Raw genomic sequence first — 11,754 nt, forward strand, 5'->3', positions numbered from 1 at the left:
TCATTTTGATATAATTACAGCTTCATTGTACAATATACACTCAAATATGTGAAATGTTATTCAGTTTCATTTTATATACACTGCAGTTTCATTTCACTATAACTACAATATCGTTTTGATATAACTGCAGTGTCGGTTTAGATATACTGTAGTGTCAGTTGGTGTTTAATACACCAAACAAGCGGACTCCGTTAACTCTAACGGCGGACCATTTCTTTACTTAAATAAAACGACGTCGTTTTGACAGTGTCGATTTAAACACATTGTAGTGTCTGTCGCGCGGTGCATAATCGATTATGTACCGCGGTGCATAATATAACGAGCCGTTGATTATTATTAGGCTTCAATGGGTTTCGTAGGCCATTTGCATTTTAGGTTTTATTATTTACATAATGTAGTGGGCTTGATTTTGTGATGGGTTTTATATTGGGCTTTGGGTTTAACTAGTTTTATACTTACTTGTAGGGATGACAGTTTATCCCGTTCGACGGAATTTTTAGAACCCCATTCTAATGGGGACGGATATTAAATAAATTTTCAGAGAATAAGAATAGGAATGGAGAAGGGGATACCCCTCTTCACCTCGTCCGGTCCCTGAAAAATTATTATATATATATATATATATATACAACTTTAATAAGAGTCAATATTGTTACACCCTTAACGGAACTAAAAAAAAATGTCGGTACAACACTTGATCTAAAGAATTGTAGTTTGTGTCTTTCTAATTATACAATCAGCCGTTATGCCATGGAACCGTGTTCACCATTCATGGTGAACACGGTTCTAACGGTGTTAGTACACTGTTATCTTTTTTTTTTTTTTCTTAATTAATTGCGTGACTTTTCTTCTCCCTTTTCACATTTTGCGGTTTCACTTTAATTTGAGGTGAGCAATGATTTCGAACATTCATAAATTATGAATTCATGCCTGCACATTCACTTTGGAACCATGCTTACACATTCCCGTCCGAAATCACAAATTTTCATAAATTATGAATCCATGCATGCACATTCACTTTGGAACCATGCCTACACATTCACTTTGAAATCATGAGATTATGAATTTTTTGTTATAAGATTATGAATTTTCAGTTATGAGATTATGAATTTTCAGTTATGAGATTATGAAAATTCATAATCTCATAATAGAAAATTTATAATTTTGATCAACGCGCGCAGTTAACTCCACATCCGTGATTTTTGTTTTTTTTTTTTTTGCCTAAAAACGACGTCGTTTGACCTTGTGTTCACCATTCTCGGTGAACACGTTTCCACGACATAATTTGCCTTATACAATGGTAACTTAAAATTCTAATATAACCTCACTCTTTTTAATTTTACCAAACTTTCAAGGTTAAATTTAACGATTCCGTCAATTGAAGTTATGGGGTGGCAAAACTGAAGTTACGTGAAATTTAATAACAATTAGGAGAAGCATTATCGCACTGCAAACAAATTTTAAAGGCAATTAAGAGAGCAGTTCTAAGAAGCACGGCCATGGCAATTAGGAGAAGCATTATCATATCGCCGGTCCTATCGTGGAAGCAAACCCTAATTTGTTGGAAAGATGAGATGGATGCAAAGGACATTTTAGGGCTACCGAAGAATTCATTGTCCATACCTTCAGAAAAGAAGTCTAGACCTCCGAAAGAGTCTCAACGCAAACCCGATGGCATTTCACGAGAAGTGCTTCGTTTCTCTCTCTTTCTCATTTTCTTCACTCATGGAACATGTATAATTTCTGCTCTGTCTTGAGTGTATGATTTATTCGAACTGTTGGTTGGGCTCTGTAATGTTTTAGGTTTACGCCCTTACAGGAGGTCTAGCACCTCTCATGCCTGCTACTGATATCAATCATTTGAAAAGACGAACACAGGCAGAGAATGAAAAGGTTGCATGACTGTTGAACCTTTTTTTTTTTCTTAAATTGCTCCGTATTTTTTAATTTTAAATTCTTATTTAATGCATTGTTGTACTTCAATTCCCTCTTCAGATTACATGGCAATGGCTTCCTTTTACAAATTCTGCCCGAAATGACAGTTTGCAACTATACCACTGGGTATGTCTAGCTCTTCATTGTGAAATCTATTTTCAGTGTTGTGAGATTTATGTACAGAAAAGAGCTTTTCTGCGTCTTTTGTTTTTAGGTGAGGGTTGTAAATGGTGTTCTGCCAACAGGCGACTATTCGTTTGCTAAGTATAACAATGTATGCCAAATAATCTTTCTATTATCATGTGAAGGTTTTATCATAGTCCTTATTCACAAATGTCTTTCTCCAAATCTTTCCTGCCCCAATTTATTTGTTTGTTGATGATTGAATGCAGTCGGTGGATGTAATTGAATACACAAATGAGAAGTATGAGAAATATTTGACAGATCCCGTAAGTATCTCAAGCATTAAATCTAAACATTGGTACTTTTTAGAACTTCATGAACCGGTCGTTGGAGATTGGATAAAGTTGTTCATGAAATTCTAAAAAGTACCAATGTAGTAATAGTGATAAACAAATTGAGTTAATTCCATCACTGATCCTCTGACTATATTGATTTTTCGAAATTAGTCATTGACTTTTAATTTGGACACTTTAGGTCCTTTGACTTTCAATTTCTTTCTAATTGAGTTCCTTTCGTCAGAATACGGTTAATTGAATTTTAAATGAAGGGATAAACTCATAATTTCACCTGCCTATGTATTATTCTTAGTATTTCTCCATTGTATACGCGATATATATGAAGATAATCTTAGTCGAAATCCTAAAAATGTTCCTCGTCGTTCCCCATTTGCTGACTACTCGTGTGTGCGTTCCTCTATTATTGAGATGTTTACAAGGTATAACAGCGAAATACGAAGGGAGAAATACGAAGAATAATACATAGACAGGTGAAAGGACGAGTTTACCCCTTCATTTAAAGTCTAATGAACCGTATTCTAACGAAAGGATTTCAATTGGAAAGAAATTGAAAGTCAAGGGACTTAAAGTGTCCAAATTAAAAGTAGGGAACTAATTTTAGAAAAGAGTTAATACCCAAAATTGTCCTCGACTATAGTGGTTTTTCTCAATTTTGTCCTAAACGACTTTGGTGTCCTAAACTAGTTCCAAACTTTTGTGTTATTACTCAATATTGTCCTCCGTTATATAATCTGTCAAATGGGTGTTAAATATAAGGTTAAATATGTAATTTCAATTTTGGTCTTCTCTCTCACTTAGTCTCCTTTTCTCCACAGATTGTGATTGCGACTGCAAACAACTCCATATTTATTTGATGACCTGACTGAAGATAGAACGAGGCAACGAGATTTGAACTGAAAGGAAGGAAGCAACAAGGAATGCAAACTCCACAGATTGAGACTGCAAACTCCATATTGCAACTGCAAACTCCATAAGCATTACTGCTATTACTGCAAAGCACAAATTACTAATTCACTATGTCCCCTTTGACAGTTAAAACACACTACATACATATGCATACTACTTTATGCTTTGACAGTACATACATATCCATATATAAGCTCACACAAACCAAAATGCTTACCATATTTCGGAGTGCCTTCCCCCCTTTTCCGTTGCCTTGAATTCATTGCAATGTAGCCATGTAGGGAAGAAATTTGCTTTGCTTCCTTAGGGTTTTCGTTGGGCGAATTTACCTGGTGATAAACCCATGAACATAGATTGGTGAAATTGGTAAAACATGAACACAGATTAACAAATTTGATAAGCAAAGATTGTCAAATTTACTTGGCGAATTTATGGAGAGCATAGATTGCTAAACACATGAACACAAATTGCTTGAGCAGACCGCAGTCGCAGCCCCTGAGTCAAAATATTTTTGTCGAATAAACAGAGATTGTCGAATTATTGCTTTGCGAATTCTTGGTCAAAATATTTTTGACCCTTTGGCGCGGTGAAATAAGGAGATCCCTAGAAGACCAAAATTGAAATTACATATTTAACCCTATATTTAACACCCATTTGTGATTTGACAGATTATATAACGGAGGACAATATTGAGTAATAACACAAATGTCTGAGACTATTTAAGGACACCAAAGTCGTTTAGGACAAAATTGAGAAAAACCACTATAATCGAGGACAATTTTGGATAAACTCTTTTGGAAAATCACTATAGTCGGAGGACCATTGCTGGAATTAACTCTAAACAAATTAGTGCAGCAAAATCGTCCTAAGGAGAATTAAAACTAAAGCGAAAGGAAAGCTGAGTTTGTCTCTTTGCGTCTGGTATGCAATTATGTACAATTATGCAGAGATTGAATTACATCTATTTGAGAATTTTCCTTTTTTTAGGGGGTGTGGGTGGTGTGTTGGATTTTTGGTTGGAGCTTTATCATTCCACTTGTTTTTGCTTTTTGTTCCATTTATCAGACGAAGAGTGCTTCTTTTTCCTTGTAGTCTTCTATTCTTTGAGCCTTTGATTTGGTTGGGTACTTGGGTTGAGGTGAAGTGTTTTTGAGCTTTTCACAGATACCCATCCAAGAATACCTTTTTCTCTGTAACTTTTTTTGTTGTTTTTTGGTGTTGGTTGCATTCATGCTATGATATTGATTATTGAGTAACTGTGTCTTGCTAAGGAAAGGAATTGAGGCCTTGTGCTTTACTCTGTAGAAATGTCATTGATTCCTGGGTTACTGTTATTTTTGGATAAGGGAGAGAAACCCGCAACTACATTGGCTTGAAGCCTTGAATGGGTTGCTACTGAGTCTATATGTTGATTTGGAGCAATCTGAGTATGTCGAGTGGTGGCTGGGTGAGCTAATGAAATTAATTGAATGAAGAAGATGGTCCACCTAGCTTGGTGGATCATTGGAATAATTGATTTACATAATGGGATTGTTTGGTAGAGTTCTGGCATTGCTAATGGGATGAGCTACTGGAAAATTGTTGACTTTGACTTTAATTTGCTTTTCTGCTCTGACTTTAATTTGCTTTGCTTTCCAGTGTGGTGATGTAAATGCACCTTGGTGAGTGCGTTGTTAATACTAATTTTGTCATTGTTGTGTATTTGTTCTTCAATCAGTAATGATGTATTCTAACATGCTTTTTTGGTTTTCATTTTTTTTTAATGTAAAATATTTATTTATGTTATTGTAAAAAGGGCAGAATTCAAAATTGTATTCTCATTCGTGAATTTGAATTTATTGTTTATAAACAGCTCTGTTATGGAGTCTAGCCATTCTGAAATTCCTAAATCCAGTCGTAATGAGAGGAATAGAAAAGAGTTAATTCCAGCATTGGTCCTCAGACTATTGTGATTTTCCACAATTGATCATCGACTTTTAATTTGAACAATTTAGACACTTGACTATCAAAATGTTTCCAACGTTGGTACTTCCGTCACAAGTTAGTTAAGTGAATGTCAACGTGAGGGGTAAAATAGTCTTTTAACATTCATTGCGTATAATACATGTTCTACTCTCTATACGCGATTAAAAAAAAAATAGCAAATTCGTAAAGAAAACTACTGTGCAGTGATGTGGCGATAAACAGAGGCTCCGATCCGGAAAAATCCCAGCAGATTTCTTCTCATAAATACCTCTATAGTCTATACTCTGTTCCCTTCTCTTCCGCCACCTCTTATATACGGCGGCAGCCACCATTTCACCTCCACTCCTTCGTCGTCTTGCACCTAAATACCAAAAAGGAAGGGAAACCGAAAAACTTGAAAAGTCGTATATACAAAGTGAAACTTCTTTTTGGATTTTTAATTTGTTGAGAAGAAGGGGTGGGTGGAGCTTTTTGTGGGAGTGTGATGTGATCAGTGATTATTAGAGGGAGGAATTAAAGCGATGCCGAAGCAGTTCATATAATAGACTTTAATTTGATACGGGAGATGGAGTCCAGTGGCCCCCTCTTATTGAATTCATGGCTCAGACAAAAAGGGCTCTAAGACTCACATCTGTGAAAAGGGAAGAGGAGTCCACCAGTCACCACAGGAGATTTGAGCAGACAAAGAGAAAGCTTTATGACCACGCGAAGCCATTGGGTATAGAAAAGAACAAAGAAAACATGCAAAAGGAAAAAAATGGTTAGCCTTCAAGTGCAAGTTCAGGCTCCCACACATGACAAACAGGCAACAAAGAAGTCAAGCCAATATTCATGCATAGATAATTAAATTTTGTATTTGTTTATTTAAATCAGTAATACAAAGTATATAAATGCAATATAATATATGAGAGATTAATTATAATTGTCACTAAAATAAATATTTGTAATTTTGTAATAATGCTAGTCTAAATACTTAGTCTAGAAGAGATAATTTAAATAAATACTACTTTTGGTTTCAATTTCTCTAAGTCTTCTTAATTCTCTTTTGGATAACATTGTCATTCAATTGTTTTTATCTTCAGTACATATCTTCTTCTTCTTTTTTAATGGGTAGTGTGTCATGTGCAATTGAGTTACTGGTGGTAGCATAGAGAACATAATCATGCAATGAGATTATGATGTAAGAAGTTTTAGATTTGCTTTGTTGTTTATATGACTGTGATCTTAGTTGTACTATGAACTCTAGCGCATGTTGATATTTGGTAGTTGTAATTTTTCCCTACATGTTTCATGTGTTGTGAGATGTGTGTCGAAGATTATCATGTGAAAGTATTGAACAAAATATTAATATTCATTATATTTGTATAAAATACTTGGTAATAAATATATTACATATTTTGTATTATAACTTTGATATTTAATTACAAAATAATGTAAAAAGAAGACAATGGACAAGATAGTGAATATAATTAATTAATGAATTTGAAGGTAAAGAATCTTTGAATTGTAGAAAATAAAGATAATATAACTAATGAAATTATATCTCTTTTAAAGTTTTTTTATAATGAATATATTTTTTCTAATAAAGGCATTATAGATATCTAATTATAAGTTAATTGAATGTATATGTATTATTTTTTGTTGAAGTTACTAATTTATTTAATTTAATAAGAGTAATATAAAGTGGCGTACATACTTTTCATCCACAACAATGAAGTCATTGATTTTTTATTTCCATTCGTTGTTGAGATAAATTGTTTTGGAAGTTTGTCAATAACAATTGCTACAATTGCTATCTATAGAAGATGATAATAAATAATTCGGAATATATGGTTACAATTGATATTGTTATAACTTATAATGATATAGTAAAAATTAATTTACAAATTTCTTTAGTAGTTTTTATGTATTGATAAAATTCTGAGAATGATGTTTAAATTTGTTCAATTGGAGACAGTGGGATGTCAACATTGTCAATTCTTTAGAAAATGGTCCTACCATTTTAGAGTCCATGTGTAATTGTATATATTTGATCAACAACTTTGTAGTTAGGTCAGGCATGTCTGACAATGATGTAAGAATAACTTTGTTTGATAAAAAAAAATAATAGTATAATATTTGTAAAGTAATGTTTAATTGTACCATTATAAAAATACATACAAAAAATATTAATACCATAATAACCTAAATCATTCCAATAATGCAAAAACATAATTGAAATATTGAGTTTTCTTCTAAATAATCAAAAGAAGATTAATTAAATGATAAAAAAAAAGGAATAAAAAAAAACCTGATTTAAAACAAAATGCAAAAAAGTGACTTTCAAAGTTCCTGATTTATAATCTTTCAAAAAATGACTAAGTTAATGGAATATTCCGCTACTAAAGTTTATACTAACGGAATGCAAAGTTATTTAAGGAAGAAAATAATATAATAAAAGGTAAATAAGAAAAATCATTAAAAAAAATACTAAAATCAAAATAATATGAACTATTAATTTCAAGAAACAGTTAAGGGCCTAACATTATTGACTTTTATTAGATTTGTATTTATAGATTGTAGATTGTGTATTTTTAGACTTGAGTCTACCTTGCAAGGTGAACCCCGAATCCACATAATAAATTGCCTTGATTTTCACCGATGGCTGCCGATTCCTGGTCTAATTGCCATATTATTTGATGCATAATGTATTGTGGAACTCATAACCTATTCATTTAGGTCAAAGTACTTATAAGGTCTCTGTACTAGTCTTTTGTTCAATTTAGTCCTTCTACTTTAATTTTGTTCAATTTAGTCCCTATACTTTGAAAAATGAAACAGTGAAAGACAATAATTGATGTGGCGCTAACATTATCTCTGCCACATCATCATACTTACATGCCAACTCGTATATTATTTTATAAATATTTAAAATTAATTATTTTTACCACCAATATATTACATTAATATGTCACAAATAAATACATAAATATTTGCTCATATAAGCTATTGTCCTTAATTGTTTCAATTTTTAAACTATAGGGACTAAATTGAACAAAATTAAAGTAGAAGAACTAAATTGAACAAAACACTATAGTACATGAACCTCATATGTACTTTGACCATTCATTTAAGTCAAATTTTAATACGGGGAATTAAATTAAACAATGTATTTTATTTTAACAGACGGACTTAAATGGCCTTTGTGGCTAAAATTGAGCATCTTACCTCTTATGAACTCTTTTTGGTGGAGTTGTGAGCATAAAGGGATAAAGGGATTTGTTGGAGTATGTGGGGTGATCTTTGTAAACCTAAGAAGTTTGGATGTATGGGATTTCGATCGGTTTTAGAGAGATGACTATGTCTATGTTGGGAAAACAGTGGTGAAAGTTGTTAACAAATCCTAATGCTTTAGTGACAAGGATTTTCAAAGCTCGTTACTTTTTTACTAGTTCTTTTTTGGATGCGGGTTTGAGGTCAAATCCTTCTTTTGTGTGGGTAAGTATCAGGGAGTCTCAGGGTTTGTTGCGTAGGCCAGGGGAGCTCGAAGGAGAGTTGGGGATGGGACTACTATACGGTGAGGGTCTTGGGGATCCTTGGCTTCCGGACTCTCATAATGTTAACGAATATGTTTACAAAAATGTTTATTAATGAACACGTTTACGAACATGTTTATTAATGTTTACGAACATGTTCGTCATTCACATTAATAAACGCTTAATAACCAAACACATGCATATATTCATTATCACAATTTATTCGTGAACATACAAGAAATAATATATGTTCATGAACAATAACAAACAAATTAAACAACACAACTCTATATATATGCTTAACTACTTGTTCATTAACATGCTCTTAAACATTATTAAACAAACACAAAACGAGCTTGTTCATGAACATGATTAAACGAACACAAAACAAGCTTGTTCATGAACATTATTAAACAGAAACCAACGAGCTTATTCACAAGCGTTTAGCAAACGAGCTTATAACTGTTCAGACTCTGTTCATTTATGAACTGAACTTTAAAATTTGTTCATTTATATTCGTTTACCTTAATAAACGAATCCTTACTAAACATAAATACCGAAAGCTGTTCGCTAACACTCCTAGTAATGATCAAACACCAAATGCAACCCCTCCAATCTGTAAATCAAAACATTACAAGCGTGAGTCCAAAGAGCAATAAGCAAACTACTCTTTCTTCCCAATCAAGCATATAAATATTTAGATAACATACTACTCCGCCACTCCGGATGTTGTTGTTGAATACATAATATATAAACATATAGTCCAATTATCATAGAATGAGCAAATACCAGTTTTAGTCCTACGAGTATTAGCAAAATGACGGTTTTAGTTCACATGTTTAATTCCTACCAATTTTCATCCACGACTATTGTTTTTGTACCAATTTTAATCCACGACTATTGTTTTTGTACCAAAATTCATTACGTCGGTCACCCATCTATTTAAAATATCCCAAAATCTAAAAATTTTAAGGGCATTTTTGTCCTTTTCAACTTAATATTTCAATTTGAGCATAAATAAATGAATTTAAGCCCAATGATTGATCCTAATCCGCAGTTCTCCTCCTCATCCTACACTAATTTGAGGAGCAAAACTGCGAATTAGGATAGATCTTAGGGCTTAAATCCCTTTATTCATGCTCAAATATGAATCATAATTTGAAAAGTACGAAACTACCCTTAATAATTTCATATTCCGGCATGTCTTAAAGAAAGGGGTGACCGACGTGATGAATTTTGACACTAAACAATAGTTGTGGATGAAAATTGGTAGGAATTAAACATGTGGACCAAAATTGTCATTTTACTAATACTCATGGGACCAAAATTGGTATTTGCTCTCAGAATCAATCCCATGTAAAAGAGTTCAGTCAATCCAATTATGATTAAGAATTTAGTCTTTTATAATTGAGACAGATCGAACGCATCATCTAATTTATGTATTCATATAATATTACAGTCTATACTCCTGACTCAGATGTTTTTCTCGATCAAATGCTATTTTCAAATGTGAAGTATACACCCACTTACTAAAAACGTAAAATCAACTCACCTGAACCATTTCCACGCCTTAATATCACACCCTGAAAACAAATGCGAGTATAAATTAATTAGTATGAATTGAAATATAGACAATCCAGAACAGAGCAACTTCATAAAGATTAATGTTACTGCTAATTTGTTTTCTTATTTGAGAAAGTCTTTGTGATTGTCACCGTAATTACATGTTTTTATCTTATGATTTTTGCATAAAACTCTACAAGGAATCAATAATATATTGAGTTTTCTTTACTAAATTTAATACTTTACAGAACTAACTGGGTGGACATCTTCAAAATAAGGAATTGCTCACTGTTTGAATTGTATAGCAACCCAGGTTGAGCGGATATCTGAAATGACTTCAAAGGCAGCTCGGGAGAGTGTGATGGTGGTTCCAGCCTGGGATGATCGGGAAACTGCTGTTTTAGCCCTATCAACTGCTCGGACTTGAATTGTCTTTTCTTTTTTACACGCCCTCGAGAAGGGAGAACTTATGCAGCTCACCATGTACTTTTTCCCACAAGCAGTTCCGTTGTTCCAAAGATCATCGCCGACCGCCGCGAAATAGCCATCGGACGGCAATTGGGAGAAATCTCGTCCAAAACACGCGGTTGCTGTGGATTTAAAAAAAAAAATACAAAATAAACAAAAAAATCTGGATGCATCTCGGAAGGGAAGCTTAACCCCTGCCTGATCAAAGAAAGACTTGATGATGAAGTATAATATTTAGAATGCATACGAAGAAATCTTACGGATGTAAGGCGGATTGTAGTGACTGGCCTTACCAAGCTCAGCTGATGAAGGAGGAGAAGAAATTAAAATCAAGAAGGCGTAGAAGAAGAGATGTCTGTGTCTAGGCATTTTGCTATTCGGCATTTCTTTTTTATCCGAACACGAAGAAGAAGAAGAAATTTTCAAGAAGAAGAAGAAGAAGAAGAAGAAGAAGAAGACGAAGAAGAAGACGACAAAGGAAGAGGGAAATTGATTTGTACACTAACTTTTGATGTCTTCTACTCTCAATAATCCCAAAATGATCTCTTGCTATTTTGTGGATTCACATACTGTAGCATCGTAATATAACCTTATTTTCTTCCAACTAATGGCTGAAATGTTTAATGTATTTGTAACTACTCTCTCTTAGGGGGTGTATTCAATCATGACTTTCATAGAGTTTTAAAGACTTTTATGAACTTTAAAAGTCTGGAGGTATTCAATTCAAACTTTTAGAGAGTCTTTAAAAGTCAGGCGGTATTCAATCAAGATTTTTAAAGAGTCTTTAAAAGTCGTGTGGTATTGGATTAAGACTTTTAAAGAGTCTTTAAAAGTCATGTGATATTCAAAAAGTTATGAACTTTTGTAGACTTTTTAATTTTAAGACTTTTGTAGACTTTTCCTTCTCAAATATAAATAGTTGA

The 11,754-nt window shown here is 33.1% G+C and overlaps 2 protein-coding genes across 3 annotated transcripts; one reads left to right on the plus strand and one right to left on the minus strand.

Annotated features, from left to right (window-relative positions):
* Positions 1-1,499: 1,499 nt before the first annotated feature.
* LOC109170994 lies at positions 1,500-6,050 on the plus strand. Its single transcript, XM_019320127.1, has 8 exons — positions 1,500-1,688; positions 1,804-1,893; positions 1,996-2,061; positions 2,150-2,209; positions 2,328-2,384; positions 4,959-4,981; positions 5,173-5,254; positions 5,862-6,050. Exons 1-8 carry the CDS (start codon positions 1,500-1,502, stop codon positions 6,048-6,050), a joined length of 756 nt encoding a protein of 251 aa, XP_019175672.1.
* A 3,144-nt stretch (positions 6,051-9,194) lies between these two features.
* LOC109171005 (EG45-like domain containing protein 2) lies at positions 9,195-11,245 on the minus strand. 2 transcript variants are annotated; one of them, XM_019320138.1, is made up of 4 exons: positions 11,092-11,245; positions 10,653-10,953; positions 10,353-10,383; positions 9,195-9,416 (listed from the first exon to the last, which is right to left on the minus strand). In XM_019320138.1, the coding sequence occupies exons 1-3, from the start codon at positions 11,213-11,215 to the stop codon at positions 10,377-10,379; spliced, it is 432 nt and encodes a 143-aa protein (XP_019175683.1). In that variant the 5' UTR covers positions 11,216-11,245; the 3' UTR covers positions 9,195-9,416; positions 10,353-10,376. The 2 variants fall into 2 exon arrangements, with proteins under 2 accessions (XP_019175683.1, XP_019175684.1); XM_019320139.1 differs by having other exon boundaries at positions 9,234-9,416; positions 11,125-11,245.
* Between the last annotated feature and the right edge of the window lie 509 nt (positions 11,246-11,754).

The sequence above is a fragment of the Ipomoea nil genome, unplaced genomic scaffold, assembly GCF_001879475.1.
Source record: "Ipomoea nil cultivar Tokyo-kokei standard unplaced genomic scaffold, Asagao_1.1 scaffold3384, whole genome shotgun sequence".
Lineage (NCBI taxonomy): Eukaryota > Viridiplantae > Streptophyta > Magnoliopsida > Solanales > Convolvulaceae > Ipomoea > Ipomoea nil.